This window comes from Anolis sagrei, chromosome 1 (genome assembly GCF_037176765.1).
Source record: "Anolis sagrei isolate rAnoSag1 chromosome 1, rAnoSag1.mat, whole genome shotgun sequence".
Lineage (NCBI taxonomy): Eukaryota > Metazoa > Chordata > Lepidosauria > Squamata > Dactyloidae > Anolis > Anolis sagrei.
Window position 1 is genome coordinate 40,032,723 of NC_090021.1, and position 13,217 is coordinate 40,045,939.

At 40.2% G+C, this 13,217-nt stretch overlaps 1 protein-coding gene across 2 annotated transcripts in view; it reads right to left on the minus strand.

The window, feature by feature from the left end:
* Nucleotides 1-13,217, minus strand: part of ITPKB (inositol-trisphosphate 3-kinase B) — a 111,993-nt gene that overhangs the window by 6,235 nt on the left and 92,541 nt on the right. For both annotated transcript variants that reach the window (XM_060778841.2, XM_067463954.1), the window contains 4 exons: nucleotides 13,002-13,101; nucleotides 11,745-11,958; nucleotides 2,359-2,563; nucleotides 1,574-1,675 (listed from right to left, as the gene is read on the minus strand). In XM_060778841.2, the coding sequence (XP_060634824.2) occupies nucleotides 1,574-1,675; nucleotides 2,359-2,563; nucleotides 11,745-11,958; nucleotides 13,002-13,101 (621 nt within the window). The remainder of the gene's footprint in view (nucleotides 1-1,573; nucleotides 1,676-2,358; nucleotides 2,564-11,744; nucleotides 11,959-13,001; nucleotides 13,102-13,217) is intronic.

Here is a 13,217-nt window from a genome sequence, read left to right on the forward strand (position 1 = left end):
GGGACTGCAAACATATTTACCCAACAAAATGACTTGGCAATGAACAGCAAACAGCTTTGTTTATAATCCTCCTTCCCTTTACTATCTATTGTAAACTGTTCCAGGAGGCTTGGAATGAGTAAAATACAACATACACAAGTTTGGAAACTACATATGGTGAGGCCTGCAATTAAGTTAATCTGGCTCTGCACAGCTTGCAGAAATAATAAAAATGTGCAATTCCAATATTCATTAATAAGCTGCCTTTTAAGGACAAAGTTTTCCCAAGGCAGAGAGAAAAGAAGGTAAAAAGCATTAATAGATAATTCTAGAACCTATAAAATTGACTGTTTGGACTACAGATCCAAGTGCTCTGCACTGTTAGTACAGTTAGTAAGCATGGGCAATCTATGGTTCTAAATGGTTCTAAAGTACTTACAAAACTAGCAGGCATTGATGCTTTGGTTTTAAAGTGTTGCTGAAGTTCTGGTGGTGAAAATTTCAGAACTCTAACAAAACTTTCAAAATTTCATTATTATTTCGTTATTGGCAATTTTTTTGACAGAACCAATTAGAAACTTCCATTTATAATCAAATTTTGAAAGTTTTGTTAGAGTTCTGAAATTTTAACCACCAGAACTTCAGCTACACTTTAGAAGCAAAGCACCAATGCCCACTTGTTTTTTAAATACTTTAGAAACATTTAGAACTATGGATTGCCCATGTCTATTAGGAAGCCTGGCAGATGGTGTCCAAAAGATGCCTTTTCCCAAGCTCTGGAAAGTCAAACAGGGAACAGGCTGAGAGAGTGCTCCAATTTTTTAAAGTAAACAGGCGCTATCTCTTGAAATTGTACAAGCATCCCAAGTCAGAAATAAATCTGCCTCTTCTACAATGACACACTCATACTAATTTGGAGTGTTCACATTTGCAAAAGAGGGTTATATAGATTAAAACAAGACTACATTGCTATTTCAGTCCTGAGGAGTCACATCCAATGTAGACTTGGGAAGCAGAAAGAAACAACTGTATATATATATAGATACACACACATACACGACACATTCACACAAAAGTGAACATAAATGCCATGTTGGTGAGTGAAACTATGTTTCGAACATAACAAGGACATTGCTTTATGTATGTAAACTGTTTATGGCATGTAGGCGCCACTAATACATACTCAATGAAAGCTTCACTAGTACAAACTATAGTCAATGTACAGAAATACAGATATAGTCTAATATTGTACTCTGTTCTCCTTCTTCTTTCCTTTTAAGATCTACCATAAAAGCAAAATTACAATTAATATTTCATTTTTTCACCAATAATTTTCCCTTAAAAATATTTTACGGTACTTCACACTCTGCTTGCTGTGAGCTAAATGCTCAACTATAATTATCCTATTTGTATTTTGAATGCTCTGCTGTTTTTGAGTAGTTTTCCCTAACACTATTTGGAACTTTGGACTGTAATAAAGCTTTATGGATGTGCAAAATTTCTTCCCTGGACAGAAAGAACATTATGAAGGTACTCTATATATATTGAATAATCCAAGAAACAAAAAAGGAAATAATCGGTAACAGTGACTCACCAGAATGTTACAGTTTCCTTTAGTAAATTCTCTAAAGGCCTCCATGACTTGTTCCTTTGTTCTTGTCTTCTTGAAGTCCCTGTTCACAGTGCCATCTTCCTTCTTTAAAAAAAGACAATGACAAAACCCAAGGCTATTATTCCAAAGAATGCTTTTATTTCAACATAGTTTTGCTGTTTATTAAATAGAAACAGTGGAAAAAGATACATGATGGTCACGATTTAATTAGTAATCTCGGCAACCAGTGGTAAACAGAAGGAAAAGGAATTGAGGCTGGAAGGCCAACCAGATGTATAGAAAAGACTGCAAGTTGCTGTTCTTAGTCCACCCATGCAATATTGGACCAAGGTTGGTAGAAGAGGCACGACTATAACTCAATAATGGGAAGATTTTCCACAGTCCTTACACTGTACTTCCTGAAGAATAGCCATTTCAATTTGACATTAGCCTGATCCAGTCATTTGTCGGTGGGGTACAAGTAAACACAAATGTTAAACCCCCTCAGCTGTGTCACAGATCTTTGGACATTCAACATCTGAGAGGGTTGGATTTGGATTTTATATTTTGTAAGCATGTTCAACTGAACTCACGTCACAGAGCTAGTGGGAGAGCTCATTCACTCTGAGGGGAATGAACATTTCCGAGTCCCCAAGGGGAAATGAGACGGGGTATAAAGTTGACTTGACTTCAGAGATTCATAGACATCTATCATATATGACATTTCAGTTAGAGGTACATGACTTGTAAGGCTTTAATGCTCTCTTTTATAGACTTGAAAACATTACCTTTATTCCCTCAATTCTGAACCCCAGGGTTGCTGTAGAACTGATGGTCTCCCTCCATTGCATGTATCGGGGCTTGGTTACTGCACGCTGAGAGTTTTCCTCCTCAGTAGGAGCATCAGGATCTACTTCAATCATCTTCTGGTACATGTCCTTCCGGAGACTGGGCTTCTTTCTTGCCTTTGTTAATTCTTCCTCCAAGTAGGTTCTGCGGCGACAATATGAGTTACCATTACTACCTTCAGAAACTGATCCATTAACTCCATCATAGTCACTGTGTGGGCAGGTCTCCCTCCTCTGGAATCATGTATTCCAATACCAATTTTAGTCTTTGTGTGACACCCTTACAGAAGTGTGCATCATGCAGGAAAAGGGAGGTATCAGTAAAGATAGCCCTGAATTTTTCAGAAGTAGTGGTCATAATTCCGTTGGGGAGTTAGATCATTATGTTTAGGCCCAGAAGCAGGGAGGAAAGTCCCTTTCTCCAAATGCAACTACTGCGAATTCAAAGGGAGAGACAAGTCAGTAGTATCTGCTGGACTTAATTGCTCCCCTACTGCTATCACCATTTCCTTTTGTGCCATCTGTAAATTAAATTGCACATCTAAGGGAAGGCAGGTGTTTTGTTGTTCTTCTACACTTAAAATGCCACACACTATACTACATAACAAAATTCTAATTTTTTTTCTGTTCCTGGTTTGAAAGTATTATTTAATTGTGCAGTACTTTCTTTGAAATTGGTTGTTTTACTCTGGAAATGTAGTTTTTGTGGCTGCCACAAACGATGCTGAATTGGTTGAGACTCTATGAGATATCCACTGAAAAACTATAGCAAAATGTGTTGCAAGATGTCCCGCAAAAACGAACTTTTTGCAGTTTAAATTTTTCCCCCCGTGTTTTTGTGATACAACCAATTCGGATTTGACCTTTATATCCCAGGACCAAAAATTGTGTCATACAGTATTATGAAGAGAAAAAACAAGGACCACCACCAACCACCAGGGGGCTTTGGATATACCATTCTGCCTAGCTGAAGAAGAAGATTCATGTAGCTAAGGTTCACGTTTTTTGAAGGACCCTATCTCCCTATATGAAAATGCCTAAACTCTTAAGACCTTCAAGGGATGCCCTCCTCACGGTTCTGTTGCCTTACAAAACACATTTGGTAGTGCAAGGGAGAAGGCCTTCTTGGTGGTTGCTCCCAGGCTTTAGAACCCCCTCCCTAGGCTATATAAAATAAGTATGAAAACCAAACATTTACTGATAATAAATCAGCATTTCCAAGAACTGCTAAAAAGGTTGATTTCCATTTTTGTGGAGTACAGCTGAAGCATTTTCTACAGTGTTATGAAGAGAAAAAACAAGGACCATTGCCAACCACCAATGGATAATGTTGCTAATGGATCTATGTAAATGTGTGGCATTCAGAAATCTTTCATTTTCCCCAATTTTTGTGACCCCAGCACTGAGCTAAGGGGACCCTATCTGGGGTCAGGACTCAAAATTTAAGAAGCTATGATCTAGAGATCTGCATTATTTCCATCTGCCTCCTATAATTGGTTATCAAACTCTTTCAAGCACAAAAGCACTCTGCATATACATGATTGGGAAAGGGAAGAGGTTTAGACCATGTTGCCTGGCTGGAATCAAGAATTTTAAAGTTTTAATGTCTAGCAATTTATTTAGCAAGATAGTATGAAACTTGCAGTAGTCTATTTAATTAGTTGTCATAGTTTTTGTTGTGGGATAATCCTAATTGTGCTTTTCATGCATGGCAGGGGGTTGGATAGATAGCCCATGTGATCTCTTCCAACTCTATGATTCTATGATTATAATGTAATACAATGTAACCAGTCTGAGTCCCTCTATGGAGGTTGAGAAGATCGGGATATAAGTTTTAAATAAAATAAATAAATAAATAACCATCGTCTTCACATATTATCAACTAAAGACTTCAACTAGAAAGCTTACACGAAGAGCATCTTGCTGAAGAAGTTATATGAAAACAAGTGCAGCGTTTTGAATTCTACTCAATTCTAATTTTTCTACTCCGAATTTTATATGTGCTCACTCGGTGGCTTTCTTAGACAAAGTACTGTCTATCAGCATGGAGCCCTCGTCATAACTAAAAGTGGACTAATTTCTAGCAGATCATGGAGCCAATTTCTGATAGACCTCAAAGTGAGATCTATGGATTAAGCAAACCTTGGTTGTTTTCATACTGTTCAGCAAGAGAGCACACTCAGGAGCAAACAGTACACATTAGACAGAGCTTAGCTGTAAGCAGACTGCAAGTACATGCTGTCATTTACAAAGGTAAACAATTGTTGGTGGTCCACAGGAGGTCTGGTATTTTTTTTTCAAATACCATGTAAGCCTTACAGAAATGATAATGTATGTATGCCAAGCATTCTTGAGGATTCAAAAATGCTTTACAGGTTCCAACTTCTGCCATGATGGACAAGGGGTGATCAGGACTCTATTTGGCCCATCTGTTCAACATTCTGAGCTCCTCCTGAGCAGAACTAGCGTGGGATAGTGCATTAAGATACTGCAGATTGCTGTTTTTCCAAATACTCCATTTGGCTCACATTTTAAGCATGATGTTCCACCAGAAATTCTGTTATCTGCATTCATTTCCCCTCTCTGTACGGCATATTTTAATCATACAATTGTCTCTTCCATCTGAATTCTTCGTTTTATAATTCCATTATATGAAGCTGAATTATTCTAAGTAGACTGGGATGTTCCTACATTAATTCGGTTATGTGTTATGAAAGCTTTGACTTGAATTAGATTCAGGATGAACTACAACCATATCTGCAGTGAGTTAATAAACAAACAAAACTACCATGTTTGCAAACTCCAAAGGGAGTTAATTTGGGAATCATACACAACACATTTTTACCAAATCTATTGAAAATCACACTCATTTGCCATTTTAATAATTGGTGGTTTTTTTTTTTTAGCAAGATGAATTCTTTGCTAGCCGACTGAATATGACCCATTTTAGAAATCACTTTCAAAAATATTAGCTCTTCTTATTATGTCAACACAGAGATGTAGAACTTCATAATTGGTTTGGTATAATATCCCAAAATGCAGCAAATCTAATAAATGCATGTCAAATTCTGAGCTAAAAAATTGAGAGCAGCTCTCCTGGGTCAGACTAAACCAGATCTGACTAAATATGCTGGAGGGCACACTGGTTTGAGCTTTAGTCTACTTTTGACTTTTTCGGGTGGTTTGGAGAGCTCTCTGTGCCATCTGGAGCAACAAAACATTTAGTCAGAATTTTTAAAAAGGCAGATGGGGCCGCAAGACTTTAGGTGGTGTTCTGGAGTCAATTGAAAGGTTGCCTTGTCCCCACCCTAGGATTAGAAGCTTTGCAGGTCCACAGAATAGCCTACAAAACCAATTACATTGAGCATTCAATTATGCAAAAAAAGGATAAACAATTTGAGATATTTTATTTCTGTCATCTTTATTATTTTATTGAAAAATAGTATTTTAGTGGGATTTCAGGAAATTCTACTAAGCTTGGCTGTATTTGGACAAAGGGACCATTTTCATGTTTTGGCATATGCAAATACACTACGGCTTCTTCTGTGTGAAGCTCTTTGGGATCAAGGGCAGCAGGGACTAAACGAGTGGTTCCCAACCTGTGGTCCACAAGAACTAAAATATCATCCTCACCATTACTACACTGTTGCAACAAGAGTGACTGGTCTCATGAAACCCTCTTATAGCGCCAGGGCTTATTAAATATGGTTTTATGTTGGTGAGAAGATGGTGACTACTGGATGGCTTATGTTCTGTATCAGAAACTGGAGCTGATGTGGTATATCAAACGCAATTTCCTGAATCAGCACTCCAAATAACCCAACTGAATCTAAAGTTGACCAAAAACTGTTTCGTAACCCTTTTGGTACGACTGTCGGAGATCCCTGATCAAAGTGATCCCTGGTGAAGTGGTCCCTGGTCAAAAAAGGGTTGGGAACCACTGAACTAAACAAATGCGTAAATCCTTTTTCTAAATCAGTTTTCTCTGTTTATCCACTAGATGTCTCTCTCTTCTAACAGTAAGAAGCATACCTGCATGGTACTCCCAATACAGCAAATAGTATTTCAAAATACAGAAAAAATACTACCTCAATGACCCATATGTGGTCCCAAACCAGATTGGGACTCAAACAAAATAGTGTCCATCCTAATAACCCAGGAGCCAAACCCTTTGCTTTTGTCTCCCCTTCAAATGTCTCTAGTTTAGACTGACCCTAAGGAGAATCTATCACTGGGCCACCTTCCACACAGCTGAATAAAATCCCCCATTTTCTGCTTTGAATTGGAAAATATGGCAGTGTGGATTTTCTGCCTTGATATTCTGGGTTATATGGTTGTGTGTAAGGGGCCAGGGTCTGCCCTCACTCTTGTCTTAGAGGCTATCCAAGGCTTGCCCAAGGGTTATGCAGTGGGTTTCCACAGTTCAGTGAGAATTCAAATCCTGGTCTCCAAAGTCCTGCTCCAACACCCAAACCACTACACCACACTGACCCTCTCTCCAAATTTGTGTCTACCTTAATAATTCAGACCCAAACAGTAATACAAGCCTGGACCCAGCTATGGATATTTTCAGAGCTTCAAAACAAGTTTCTTTCTTGGAACAAGAAACATTCAGTTGCTCCCTGTGAGCTACAGACTAAGAGTGCGTGTTCAATGGGAAACTATTAGTCTAATGTTCCATACAAAATCTCACAGCGATCAAGATTTAAAGCATAACATCAATTAGAACAAGGGTAGGAAACTTTGGCGGGGAAACCTTATTAGCCTTTTCTCGGGAACTCCACCCTCCTTCTACTGCACGGCTGGGTTATGCTGCCACAATGCAGCAGATCTTAGCAAAATTAAGTCATAGTTTCACTGTATCCAACAAAAAGAAGTCATGGTTTCACTTTAAGAGCCTTGTGCCTTGTTTTTAGCCGAACTGCACAGTTTCACCAAAAAACAAGGCATGTGTTCCTCATGAGTTCTGATTAAAGGTGAAACCGATATAAGCTGAGTATCTTTTATCCAAAATACTTGGGATCAGAAGCATTTTAGATTTTGCGGAGATGGGATTTTGGAATATTGACACTATCTTTACAATATTCTGTTCACAACTTTGGGGAAGAAAGTCATATCTAGGGATATACTGTCCTAATGCTCCAAGAGGGTCCTGTTCATCATCAGTTTGGGAAGCTAACAAGATAATCACCTGGGTTGTTGTAGGTTTTTTCAGGCTATTTGGCCATGTTCTAGAGCAGGGGTCCACAAACTTTTTAAGCAGAGGGCCAGGTCACAGTCCCTCAAACTGTTGGAGGGCCGGATTGTAATTTGAAAAAAGCATGAATGAATTCCTATGCACACTGCACATATCTTATTTGTAGTGCAAAAACACTTAAAAACAATACAATAATTAAGATGAAGAACATTTTAACAAATATAAACTTATTAGTATTTCAATGGGAAGTGTGGGCCTGCTTTCGCCTGATGAGATAGGATTGTTGTTGTGTGTTTTCAAGTCATTTCATACTTAGGTTGACCCTGAGCGAGGGCTGGGTAAATGACCTTGGAGGGCCATATCTGGCCCCTGGGCCTTAGTTTGAGGACTCCTGTTCTAGAGGCATTCTCTCCTGATGTTTCGCCTGCATCTATGGCAAGCATCCTCAGAGGTTGTGAGGTCTGTTGGAACTAGGAAAAATTGGATTTATATATCTGTGGAATGCCCAGGGTGGGAGAAAGAACTCTTGTGTGTTGGAGCTGGTGCAAATGTTTCAACGGGCCACCTTGATTAGTATTTGATGGCCTGGCAGTTTTTTGGCGTGGCCTGTTAGTGCATGGGGCAATATTTTGTTGAGAAGTGATTAGCTGTCCCTGATTGTTTCCTCTCTGGAGTTTCCCTGTGTTTGAGTGTTGTTTTGCTGTTATAATTTTAGAGTTTTTTTTAATACTGGTAGCCAGATTTTGTTCATTTTCATACTTTCCTCCTTTCTGTTAAATTGTCCACATGGTTATGGATTTCAGTGACTTCTCAGTGTTGTCTGACATGATGGTTGTTAGAGTGGTCCAGTATTTCTGTGTTCTCAAATAATATACTGTGTCCAGGTTGGTTCATCAGGTGCTCTGTTATGAATGACCTCTCTTCAAATTCCTTACTCCTTTTAAAGCCATCTAACCTACATGTTAGGTGATCTATCCTGACATATTAATTATGCATTGCATGAACCTGGAACCATGCTGTTTCACTTCCCTGCAATGATAGCTAATCAATTTCACCGCCCACTAAGCTGATCTAGCAAATAAAACATGAACTTGCAAGACCGAGTTAATCCTGCTGAGCGTTCCATCTTTCAGAGGTCACACAGATGCATGCAGCAGATGGCCACTGCTTAATCGGGGAATATACAGTGAGGAAAGGAGGGAGTGCAAATGCATATATTGCATGCAGTCCCCAAGGCCACGTCACTGATCCTCAGGGTATCCACCCCTCCATTTTTTTAAAAACTTAAAATGCACCTTTGCCTTCAGAGAAAAACTCTTTTGGGCCTAAAAAAACCCAGGCTTTATTTTGGCAATCAAAACTTGTTATTCTTAGTTCATTTTCCTAGAATATATGATGACACTGATGGTTAAAAAACAATCTTTGTCCCATTAAGTGCTGGATTCTTACTGCAAACTGGCTGTTTGATGTCAATCACAATAGAAAAGCAAGCTCTATACAACTCATAGTCTCCTACATCAGCACCAGAGAACTGCAAATCTACTAGGCGCTTCTAGGTCAAACAAATGTGAAGGAATAATCTTCCATTATCTTCCTGACAAGGAAATAACTTTTTTGGAGGGGGACAATACTGGTCAGCCCAGCTTAGACTGTTTTTCCATTTGTTCATGCAGTTAATTTGAACTTTGCTTTGCTTTCCCCAAGCACATTCCAAGGTAAACATTGCAAACAGACTTTTTCCTTACAAAAAGTAAACTCGCGATGACACAGGACAGTAGATTTCTTTATTCTCAAAGAGCGGGATGAGGAAGAAAGCACAACTCCATATTTAGAACGGCACACCAAGTAATGCGTTCCTAAGTTTGTGGTTCCTTTAAGGACAGTGGTTTCCCAGATGTTTTGGTCTTCAACTCCCAGAAATCCTAACAGCTGGTAAACTGGCCAGGATTTCTGGGAGTTGTAGGTCTAAACACCTGGGGACCCACTGGTTGAGAACCACTGCTTTAGGACATTTTCTCCACAGCGTGCACAAAACCTTCAGACTGTTATTACAATCTACCACTTTTTTTAAAAAAAATGGATTTGGATTAATTAGAAGATTTGTTTTTTGTATATTTTAACACTGAAACATTAAAGAGCCACTGGAAGGAGCCTCGGGTGGTGCAGTGGGCTAAACAGCTGAGCTGCTGAACTTGCTGACCAAAAGGTCGGCAGTTCAAATCTGGGGAGCAGGGTGAGCTTCCGCTTTTAGCTCCAACTTCTGCCAACCTAGGAGTCGAAAACATGCAAATGTGAGTAGATCAATAGATAATGCTTTGGCTAAAAGATAACAGCACTCCATGCAGTCATGCTGGCCACATGACCTTGGAGGCGTCTAAGGACAGCATCGGCTCTTCGGCTTAGAAATGGAGATGAGCACCACCCCCTGAGTCGGACATGACTAGACTTAATGTCAAGGGGAAACCTTTACCTTTAGAAAGCAAATAATATAATTACCATTTTATCTTATGAAAGGTTACAGATATGCCAGCATATCCCCAGCTAATCTGGAATTCCCTCACTTTGCCTGGACATTCTACTTTTAAGTAATTTGTGCAAAACAACACAGTGCTCACTTCGGTTACTGCACTACAGCCTGCAATTATACATATTGTAGTAATGAAACCATGCTAAGGCATTATTCTCCTATGGTGGTAATTAAAGGTTTTATTTGCCCAGACTTTAAACTATCCAATTAATAACTAAACCCAGAGATTAAAACATTTGCCTTTTTCAGAAATAATAACCTCAGCCATAATTCAAACACACAAGAGCAACTGTGCTGACTGTAACTGATGATGTAACTAAAATGTAGATTTTTTTTTAGTGCCAACAGGTTTCCTAGAGCAACTTTACAATGGCACATGACAGGCCAGGACACACACATGCATACAGAATGGAAATTATTTTTGTTGAATCAGAAAAAAATATGCAACTTACAAGACTTCTTTAGACATTATGGAAGACTTGTATTTGACACCTAATCATACACAGTTTCTCCTACAGTGCATTACCAACTAAAAAACAAAGGAAGGTGTCATATTAAAGCATGCTGCTTCTGGCATACAGCAGCCAATGGAGGAGAACAGGCATGGGCAAACTTTCTAATTTGGGGGACGCATGGGGCAGGCCGAGAAGGAGGGGGTTCTCCCCAAGTCCCCTTCCTGCCAGAAGGATTGGCTGCCCAGACAGGAAGAGAGCTTTTCCCTCCTGTCACACTCACCTGTCACATTCACTTTCTTTCTTTCTCTCTGCAACACATCAATATGCACACACCTCTCCCCTTGGAGGCTCAGCCTTTACACAAAAAGGGGTTTATGGGAGAGGAAGAGGGTCCGTTTGAGATGGGGCGAGGAGAAAGCTAAGAGGCAGCTGAAGAGAGATCTCTCTCCCCCCCCCTTCCTCTTCTCTTTTGGAGGCAGGAAATGTTTGGATCCCAAAAGGGTTGGCCTTGGTCAGTATGAGATGGTGGAAGGGGGGAGAAAAGGTGTATCCACGAGACCACGTATTGCCTTCTCCTGATATAGAATCCTAGAGCTGAAGGAGACCCCAAAGGGCCATCCAGTCCAACCCCCTGCCATGCAAGAAGGCACAATCAAAGCACTCCCAATAGACAATTTCTGCAGAAAAGCCTCCGGTGGAGACTCTACCACACTGCGAGGTGACCTATGCCACTCTCCAGGAAGTTCTTCCTAATCTTTTCAGTTGAACCTCTTTCCCTGCCATTTGAACCCATTGCTCCTTTGTGGTCTGGTCTCTAGAGCAGCAGAAAATCAAGTTTCCCCCCTCCTGCTCAATGGGTCACCCTTTAAAATCTTGAAACATGGTTCTTATGTTCCCTCTCAACCATCTGTTCTCCCAAGCTAACCATCCCCAAAGAGCACTGTGGACTCAAACAATGATGGATCTGGAGCCCAAGGGGCCAAATCCAGCCCCCAGGCCTGGGTTTACCCATACCTGGAGTAGAATCATTGTCAAATGCAATCATTCTGTCAAATGCAAATCTCTCATGATACTGAAAATCTTTGACCTGGAATTATTGTGACGATGGCTGGGGAGTTTGTTCCTGCTCCATCAAAGTGAAACTGACCTGACCCCCATCTTGCAGTCCATGACACAAGGAGAGTCAAAATCAGCCAGGAGATCTTCCATCTGATTGTAGCGTTCCCCATCTTTCACTATATCTCCGTGGTAGGCTGGAACATAAGGCTTGAGGACATCATTCATCAAGCGGTCCAAGCAGCGCTGTTCGGACTCACAATGCTTTTTCAGTATCCTCCCATTAGCTGCAGCTTTGAAGCTACCTGACGGAGACAGACACACAAAAGGGGCATTTAAAAAAAATTACATACTTTTTGAATGCTTTGTTCTCTGCTTCTAACAGAATGACTAAGTTGGATTGATATACGCTGGACATTATCAAATCTCAAATAACAGAAGGATTAAAAAAAACAAATATATTACTGTTTTGTTTTTTAAAGTATGGTGCAAATAAAATAGAAAGACCATGTTGGTTGGGGTGATTCTGGCCCAAATAAGTATTTTTTATACTACCTGGGCTGTACTGCATTTCCTTATGGATCTGATATTACCTTAATCTTGAAAAGGATATAGCCAAGACTGGCTTTGATAACAGATTCAGACTATTTGCCATCGGCAGTGGCATCACTTTGTTACACTGTCCAACCTGAACCCCAGCAAAGAGAGAGAGGCAAACCTTTCTATCCTTCAGTCATCAATCCCAAGCACCACTGATTTTCCTCAGGGTCTCTATATAATCAATCTATCAGTCCCTTGATGTGCCTCTGTACATAGGAAGAACCAGGACACATAACGCCACATATATTTGTAGCTCTTTTTCCAGGGCAATCGACATAGAATCATAGAATCAAAGAGTTGGAAGAGACCTCATGGGCCATCCAGTCCAACCCCCTGCCAAGAAGCAGGAATATTGCATTCAAATCACCCCTGACAGATGGCCATCCAGCCTCTGCTTAAAAGCTTCCAAAGAAGGAGCCTCCGCCACACTCCGGGGCAGAGAGTTCCACTGCTGAACGGCTCTCACAGTCAGGAAGTTCTTCCTAATGTTCAGATGGAATCTCCTCTCTTGTAGTTTGAAGCCATTGTTCCGCGTCCTAGTCTCCAAGGAAGCAGAAAACAAGCTTGCTCCCTCCTCCCTGTGGCTTCCTCTCACATATTTATACATGGCTATCATATCATTAGCAGAGTTAATTATCTTAGCTTTATCAAGCTTTATCAAGAGATTTTCTGAACACCTTCCCTTTACTAGACTCATTAAGTGAAGTTTCCCTTTGAGGTACATAGAGCACAACTTGATCTTAAGCACCTGCGTGTCCTGCTAGTTGGATCCAAGGATATTTCTTCTTGAAGGACATAACGAAGGGAGACCAGTGCACCATATTCTTGATCTTTCGCCATGACTTGCTCTAGAAAAGGGAGGGAAAAAGGAAGAGGAATTAGATCTTTTCAGATCTCTTACACAAGTGCATAAATTTGAAAGTGGAAATACTTGTGTAAGAATAAGCTAGTCCAGACACCTAGG